Here is a 9,114-nt window from a genome sequence, read left to right as displayed (position 1 = left end):
TTACGTTTGATTTAACGCAATGATTTCCAAGATATTTACCTTTTGCAATATATTAAATGAGAAGTTTTAAATTCGACAATAAAAATGATATAGGTACATATATATATGTATGTAGGTATCCTTTTTTTCTTAAGAGAATCCTCATCGTTTGCCGTGTTTGCCTCGTATTCATGTAAGCAAACAATGGAAATGTACGACATGAATTCTCATTCGAGATGGGTACGAAAGAATACGGTAGAATGTGCTTGAATATAGTGGAATATGTCATGGCACGTCGGAGAATAATCCAAACGCATCCGATTCTATCTCACGACCGGTTAGTAAAGCTTCCATCGATGCGTCGGAGAGTAGGATGATCCTGTTAACAGGATCAAGACTTACGCTAGTCGAAGGGTTCTTGTTATTCGCGATTGTTTCCTCTCCTGATCCTCAGGGATCTTGATCCCTCACATAGTCAGCGAGACGCGATTCTCTTATAACTTGAACTCGTTTATTTGTGGAATAATAAACAAAATAAATTATTTCTCATCTCGAACTTTTTTTTTTGTTGAATATTTTGCTTCCCCCTCCCCACTAAAATGGCTAACGATTGGCAATTTATTTCATACTCGTGTACGCATATGATATGTCAACGGGAAACATTTAATTAAAATTGCCACGCATGAGACATAAAATAATTAATTACAAATGTTCGCTCTTTGAAGGATATACTTTAGAGATTGAAATTAATATTTCATAGTATTTATATTATACATTTGAAGTATAGCAATATAACTTTAATGAGCTTTTAATGACTTCGCATGGTAATATTGATAACTGAGTACTAATGACGAACAAAATGATTCTTTATAATACATACATATCCCAGTTTGTTTTTCACTCGTAAGATATAGAAAAAAGTCAATAATTCTTTCTCTTAGCTCGAGCTCTCTTTTACCGTCGACTTAATGATTTGCAAACATAGTCTCTCAACTTGTTTCATTCATAACAAAGTTTTTGCTAGGCACGTTATACGAGAACAAGGCCAGTCACTTTAAGGAGGTCGGAAAAAATGAAAATAAAGGAGACTCTCTTATCAAGGAAAAACTACCTGTTCGTCTTCGCAATAAGTAATTAATATAAATAAGATTTATATAAATGAAAGATATAAAAAGATAAACGAAAGAATATGCATAATTCCTTATTATCAATACGTTGTATACATTAAAAGATTAAGTTTTCTTAAATTTAAATAAAGATCATTGTTCGTTTGTATGACCAAAAATATTTTTAATTTAAATAATAAAGAGAGAAAAACGAACATTGTGCCATCTAGTGATCAACAAAATGAAGAATAATTTGTATTTCATATTTCAGTCTTCAAAATTGGAAAAATTATTAATCAAACAAATTATATTTTGTTGTTTTCTTTAACTTTTTGTAATTTTTAATTTTACATATCATATATATTCAAGAAATTAAAATATTCATATAATTGCCTATATGTAATTAAATTTGATGAAACGAGTACACGAAATAAGATAGGAAAACTTCATTTTGCTATACTTATATAAGAAGAGAACTTACTTATATACTTATTTTCACTAATTTTCTATAATATTATCTATTAATTTATTAAAATTAATTATTAAAATACCAAATAGTAAGAAAAAAAACAGGAAATAAATAAAAAACTTGTTCAGATAAGTAAAGATCTAAGTTATCAAAAATATTCATTTAATAAATTTCAACGAGATCCATTAAGAATATCGATCGATCGATCTTACATACTAACTACAATATTTATATTTATAAAAAATCTTATTAATATCAAACAAAAATATCATATTATCTAAAAAAAAAAATAATTTATTTATATATCGACAAGTCATTCCGATATAAAAACTCAATTATCTATAGATAAAATCTTGATAAAAATAAAAAACCATAGTATCAATTGTAGGTACGATCGTATACATTTCTAATTGTTTTTCTTTTTTTTAATTTTTAACGATAAAAAATAAACCGATCTTAACTTTTGAAAAAACATTCATAGACATTGGTCGTAAAGAAAAAGCACAATCTTGTCTTTTAAATAAGAACTACATTAATAACAAATAATATATGAAAAATATTAAGTAAATAATGATAAAAAATAATGAAATATTTTTAAAATTTTTATTCTTTAATCACAATTCCAATAACTTAAATAATAATCTTATTGTTAAAAATCGTCTACACTCAATAACAAGATATAATGATAGCAGCTATGATTTTAATTAATTTTATCTTGCTGCGTTAAAGAGTTCATATCTAAGTCAATATCTTGATCTTTCACGCAATGAATAAATCCATCTTTGTGAAAGATAGACATCAATATGAATAACATACATAAATCGTAACGTATAAACTTTTGAGTATTGTTTACCAGAAATACAAATCCAATTAAAAGGTCAATATAAATTGTCAAATGCAAATCTACGTAAAGGTTGCATTGCCTGAAATAAATATAAATTTTTTATTCACAATTTTTTTTATAATTCTTTTATTAGACGATATTAAAAATAAAATATTCCAAAATCGAAATCATGTTACAAGAGAATGACAACTACCTAGATTGAAAATTAAAATGGTGTACAATAAACATCATAAAATTAAGATATAAATACGAATTTATTTTATTCCAATAAAATAAAATTAGAACATAGAAATTATAAATTAGAAAATAGAATTTAATTAATTCATTCGTAAATCCTCTTTCATGCGAAAGTAAATCAAGACTTTTGATTGATATCATTGTTGTCTTAATTTTTATTCACGTGATAAAAATTATCGATCTGACGTATGAGTACTTGTCGATCAATTGATATATTTAATACTTTTTATCTCTGGAATCCCTCAAGGATGGGATAACTTCCGTACTTTCCAAGTCCAACGTCATTGTACCCATTGTTACACAGCTACTTGTCGATATAATTAATCTCAAGAAATCTGAACTGATTTCAGAATGGATTAATTAAATTTATGTCTCTTCGCAATGACTACTTGAAAAACGTGTATATATACTGAAGAAAACACTGACGATCATCAATAACCGCATCACCATGCAGGGTTTAACTACTTTGTTAATTCTTTTTCTGGCAACCGCCGCTTACAGTAAGTACAATAAATAAGTGTATATATTATTGCTTTTTCACATTTTACACAATTTTTACAATTACAAAATGCCTTTAAAATAGAGAAAAACGTTCTTGTCAAGCAACAATTATTCTCATTTGTAATGTAATTTATATATAATTTTCTATATAATTCTCTAAGGTGTACCAACTGGCCGTATTGTCGGTGGTACTAATGCACCACGGGGTAAATACCCATACCAAGTATCATTGAGAGCTCCCAAACATTTCTGTGGAGGTTCCATCATAAGCAAACGTTACGTTCTCACTGCGGCTCACTGTCTTGTTGGGTACGTTTATTCAATTTGTTTTAATCATCTAATAGCACAATGAAAGCATAAATCTGTAGAAGAAATATAAGTGATGACTATGTGTCAACAATAATTTACAATATTAATACTTTTATTTTTACAGAAAATCGAACCAGCACGTTACTGTCCATGCAGGTAGCATACTTTTGGACAAAGAAGAAGCAATTTACAATGCAGAGGAATTGATTGTCCATAAGAAATACAACTCTTATAAACTTGTCAATGATATTGGTCTAATACGTGTGTCGGAAGACATTTTATTCACTCAATTAGTGCAACCAGTAAAACTACCAGTCAGTAATACTATTAAAGCTGGAGATCCAGTTGTTTTGACCGGCTGGGGAAGAATATATGTAAGTAATCAATAAGATAATAATTTCTTACTTCTATTTCATCAAGGAATGATCTAATTTTTTTCTCCATTATAGCTGAATGGACCTATCCCTAACAACCTCCAACAAATTACTTTGTCCGTTGTAAACCAACAAACTTGCAAATCCAAACACTGGAGATTAACCGACAGCCAAATTTGTACTTTTACCAAACAGGGTGAAGGAGCTTGCCATGTAAATATAACTTTCAAATTGACTTTTCGATTCCATTACACATCATTATTCTTTCTCGAAAATAATGAAAGATAAAAATCATTTATTTAATCTATCTGTACAGGGTGACTCCGGTGGTCCACTTGTAGCCAATGGTGTCCAAATTGGTATTGTATCTTACGGACATCCATGCGCCGTTGGATCCCCAGATGTCTTCACCAGAGTCTATTCTTTCCTTGATTGGATTCAGGAAAACCAATTATAAACGAAGATTAATTATAAACAATAATCTAATTAGCTTTTGTTACTGTTAAATAAAATGACGACTTATGGTACTTCATAAGAAATAAAATCTTATTTCGATTTAATCCTTATCTTCACATTCATTCCATCTTAATTTACTACTTTAATATCTTTGTAACGACGAAATGAAATATAATGATGTAATTTAAAGAAACATTTTATCTTAATAAACTTCTATTGTTTTCGTATTGATGTCTTTTCCATGAGATAGATATTTTTGTCAATGATAATGAGGACTAGCATTATCGACAAGTAATAACGTACGAATATAGCATTGGAACTTGAACATTTCTAAACATTTCTTTAGACAATCCTTAATTTTCGATAATCGATCGAAATCAACAAAAATTGTCCATATAATCTGTAATCAGTATGTTCTTTTATATCAAACAGACTTACAATGATATAAATAAGACACTGATCAATGAGAAGGTCAATGAGAGGAAAGACAAAGTTTACGAAAATAACATCTAAAAATATATATTATAAATAAAGATATTAGTGTTTTCATCTTATTCGATGTAAAAATATATTCAAGTTGTCACATTCATTAATTTCGATAAATTCAGCTTGTAAATTTTGAAACGTTTCACCTACAATTGCTATATTTTTTAAATATTGCTATTATATATACATATACAAAATGTTCAAAGAAAACATTCAATATTTATACAAAGCAAAAACACACTATAGAGAAAAAGTCTTAGTAAAGATAGATCGAAAGGTCAACCTTTCTGAGATTTAAACATTTTTATATGTTATTATTATGATTGACTTACTGGGTTTTTGATTTACAAAAGTTATTCTACATGTCCTTCCATTTCCATACACGTTTAACATCTTCCCAAAGAGTTGTGAGTTCTCTCAAAAATTTTACATCTCTGTTGGATAATTTCATAAACATTGCAAATTCGATTTCATAATTCTTCTAAGTTCTTTACTGGTGAAAAATACATTTTGCTTTTCAAATATCCCCATAAAAAGAAATCCAAAGAATTGAAATTGGGAAATCAAGGGTCACACAACTGGTCCACGACATCCAATCCACCTTTGACTAAAATGACCCTGATTCGTAGACTTTGGTAAATATTTTGAAACAGTACATGAAAGGGAACTCTCCGATTAGGAAACTTTTCCATCAAGAAGTCCAAAGACATCAAGTTGCTGACAACTGACTAATTGTCGTTGTAATTTTAAAAATTGAATGAGGACATTTAGAACACGGTTTATAGATACTAAGGAAAACTTTGTAGTAAGTCAATCATGATACTAACATACAAAAATGTTTATATCTCATAAACGGTTAACTTTTCTACCTGTGTTTACTAAGACTTTTTTACTCAGTATAGTGTGTTATATGTATTGTATAAATATTAAATACTTTTTCTTAAACACCTTGTATATATATTAATTTTTTTCGCCATTACTTACTAATAATCGTAATACAAATGTATCATTATTTATTAAATGAAAACAACATGATTCTATGAAAAATGATGGTCATTATTATTATGAAATAATAATTATTTATTAGGAAAAAGAAAATGTTAATTATTATTAATAAAAAGCAAACATTTGTTAATACATCCACTTTCAATAACAGTCAGTATTTTATTTTCTTATACCTGTTGATCTTTTGTTTACTATTACTAATTAAAATACTTCTTAATTGAATAATTACTCAAAATTTACAAAACATATTTATTTATATTTTTTATATTTTTATATTTATAATAAAAGTTATTTATTAAGTATTATGAAGAACTAAATAAAGATACAAGATACAAACTAAAAAGCCGAATCTTGATGATTTTTCCAAATAAATACGAAGTATGTAATATCAACGATACGTTAAGTGTACTGCAAATAAGTGATTAAGTGATTAGTGAATTAGAAAGATCTATCAGAAAGTCTTTTGATAGCTAATCTAATATTCCTTGTCTTAAGAGACACTTAACTCTTGCATTAAAAATTTCCCATTTCAAGTTTCAAGTATAAAGGTATTGTACGCTTTATTTTAATAATAAATCAATAGAACGAGTCCCGATAAAATGTTATTTTTTAAATTCATTAAATCAGTTCGATCACCTTTGTATATTTACATATATATATTATTAATGTTAATTATCATCAACATATTTTGTTAATGACAATTATTTTCGATAAAACTATGTAAATAATAATTTATTTATAATCGTCAAATTTTCTTAATTCTTTTTCCAAATATTAATAATTCCTTTTCTTAATTTTCTTAATGTTAATAAAAATTAAACATTAGTTTCGCATTCGTTTATTGAGTATTAGAATTAATTACCATCTGACATTTTTCTTGTATGATTTGTTCAGCACGATACACCTTCCAGCAAACAAGATAATCTCTGGTTACTTTAAATAAAGTGTAATAATTGATTACAAGTAGCAACGTCATTGATAGTACTTGATACCATTCTGTTGTGCGTATTAAAATAAATAATTGTGCCCCCACGAGTAGAAGTTGAAGACCCAACAAAGAACATAGAAGTATTGTAGGATTGCTAAATAAGATCTATGTGAAAGGTAAATTACAAATATATTTGAAATAATCCTATATATTTTCTAAATAACTTAATAAAAAGCAATGAAAATAATTTCTACTTACATGAAACCTACAATGATTTCGATTTCCTGGTTCCGCAGCAGTACAAAGACCATCCGAGCGATATATTTCTTTATTATATTTTACAATCGATCCATGGGGCCATAGAACCGCATCATTCCATACTTGCGCATATGTATGATTATTATGATTCTCAATTTTTATCCAACGCCCTAAATGTAGAGCTGCTCTATGTAGTACATCGCAATACCTAGATTTAATAATCAGTCGTAACATCAAAAGATTAGTACAAGTCTATTAAAAAAAAATTCATTGTTATTTTATATACCTTACTGGATAAGCTTGTGCGAAGTGAGCACTTATTCTTCCAAGCCAAAACAGCACAACATATTGTACTACCCATGGCACATTGAAATGTAGAGATTGTGGTACAAATATGATAGGAGCGATACCACAGACATAAGCGGTACTACTTGACGCAAATAATGCTCTTTTCAACCGACGATTAAAGTCTGTACTGAAGGTAGAAACTTCAGCTCTGATTGCTGATGCGCTTAATGAACAGTTATGTAAAGGTGTATCTGTATAAAAGCTTTAAAATTTTACTGTCTTATCAAGAAAATTATAAAGTTAAAGTATCAAATAACATACCCAACAAATATTTCATTCTTTTATCTTCTTTTACATGTCGAGGTGCTGCTGACATATCAAAGAAAGGTGATATACTGACACCAAACATTAAAAAATATACAAATACACTTCTGGAAATAAATAATTGTATGTATGTGCGCGCATACATGTGTGTGTGTATATTATATATTCTATATATATATATATATAAAATAATATAATATATTATATATACACACACAAAATGCCATAACAAGTTACTAAAAATAAAGTTACAAAAAATACTAACGGATAACATAAATAAAAAATTTTCATTATATTGTGCCTTTCTGCCATATGATATAAACACCAAAGTAATATGCTCAGAACTATAGATAACAAAGTTATCCTGAAATATAAAATATTCATTATATATTCAACCTTACAAAAATTAAATTAATTCAATTTACTCCATTATACCTCATTAATTTTTGAGCGATGTGGAACCAACGAGTTGGAGATGAAACATCAACAAATCGTCGTAACAAAGTATAAACAAATCTTCGTGTTACCATAGTAATAATAAATGTAAGAAGATAAGGATCTATAAGATAAAAATTCTGAAACAAAGTATGCATAATTGTAACTATAATAAGATTATATATTAATACACTATAATATTCTGAGTAATATATTCATTGCATTATGAAAGAATTTAAAATATTTAATCAAAATAGCATACCATACTATATGAATTATATGAATGAGATAACCACCAGACAGTCCTATACAGATTTAATAATTGTAAACATGCAGCAACAATTGACACAACTAATGATAAGGCTTCAAATGTTAATGGTCCGTCTACTGGTACCATTGGAATAGGTACATGTTTTGGGGCTAATAACTTTCCATAATTATCATCTAGTTTTTTTTCATCTCCTCCACTTCCAAGTATTCTATCTCCGCTATTACTTCTTCCAGTGGGTGAAGCAAAACTAAATTGTGATTTACTAGTCGGAGCACTCCGACCACTAGCATTACGACGTCCACTAGGCATAATACAAAAAATCACATATCCAATACTTTATATCTGAAATAATAATTACACAAACATTAAACTTTCTTATTATATTATTTAAACATTGGATCTATATTATAATATATTAAATATACATAAACATTAAGAACACTCTAAGTATAAACAGAATTTTCTTACTATTTTTATGTATTTTCCAATATGTGTTGTTTAATTAAGCTATTTTGCCAAAACATGGATTTTATTAAATGTCCATTTTAAACTCATTATTTAACGTCATCTACTTTATTATTTACACTGATCATCGAATATTTAACACGAAAATAACTAAAAGTACTAACCACAAAGTAAATATAATATAGATACACCTATAAAATTTGTATGTTTTTCATATAAATTTCAAATCGTTCAAGTATTGTTAGAGGTCGCTGAAATCTAATAGCAATGTTCATGTTGCTGCCAGAATGAGTACATTGGAAATCTTATAGTATATATACTTATTGATATTAAGAAAGCAGACAAAGAGATTGGATATACCTTGTAATGGATCCATGGA

The 9,114-nt window shown here is 27.7% G+C and overlaps 2 protein-coding genes across 4 annotated transcripts; one reads left to right on the top strand and one right to left on the bottom strand.

Moving 5' to 3' along the window:
- Positions 1–2,633: 2,633 nt before the first annotated feature.
- On the bottom strand, positions 2,634–8,941 carry LOC124946811 (transmembrane protein 39A). 3 transcript variants are annotated; one of them, XM_047488093.1, is made up of 9 exons: positions 8,739–8,941; positions 8,262–8,612; positions 8,000–8,139; positions 7,830–7,928; positions 7,562–7,671; positions 7,239–7,491; positions 6,953–7,160; positions 6,629–6,859; positions 2,634–4,675 (listed from the first exon to the last, which is right to left on the bottom strand). In XM_047488093.1, exons 2-9 carry the CDS (start codon positions 8,577–8,579, stop codon positions 4,535–4,537), a joined length of 1,500 nt encoding a protein of 499 aa, XP_047344049.1. In that variant the 5' UTR covers positions 8,580–8,612; positions 8,739–8,941; the 3' UTR covers positions 2,634–4,534. The 3 variants fall into 3 exon arrangements, with proteins under 3 accessions (XP_047344049.1, XP_047344069.1, XP_047344060.1); XM_047488113.1 differs by lacking the exon at positions 2,634–4,675 and adding an exon at positions 4,685–6,174 and having other exon boundaries at positions 8,739–8,930; XM_047488104.1 differs by lacking the exon at positions 2,634–4,675 and having other exon boundaries at positions 6,589–6,859; positions 8,739–8,925.
- Positions 2,924–4,379, top strand: LOC124946819 (chymotrypsin-2). Its single transcript, XM_047488129.1, has 5 exons — positions 2,924–3,135; positions 3,298–3,445; positions 3,570–3,819; positions 3,895–4,032; positions 4,136–4,379. Exons 1-5 carry the CDS (start codon positions 3,084–3,086, stop codon positions 4,274–4,276), a joined length of 729 nt encoding a protein of 242 aa, XP_047344085.1. The 5' UTR covers positions 2,924–3,083; the 3' UTR covers positions 4,277–4,379.
- Positions 8,942–9,114: the final 173 nt, after the last annotated feature.

The sequence above is a fragment of the Vespa velutina genome, chromosome 1, assembly GCF_912470025.1.
Source record: "Vespa velutina chromosome 1, iVesVel2.1, whole genome shotgun sequence".
In the NCBI taxonomy this organism is placed as follows: Eukaryota; Metazoa; Arthropoda; class Insecta; order Hymenoptera; family Vespidae; genus Vespa; species Vespa velutina.
The sequence above is the reverse complement of the archived record's forward strand: the minus strand, read 5'-3'. Positions and strand labels throughout refer to the sequence as shown.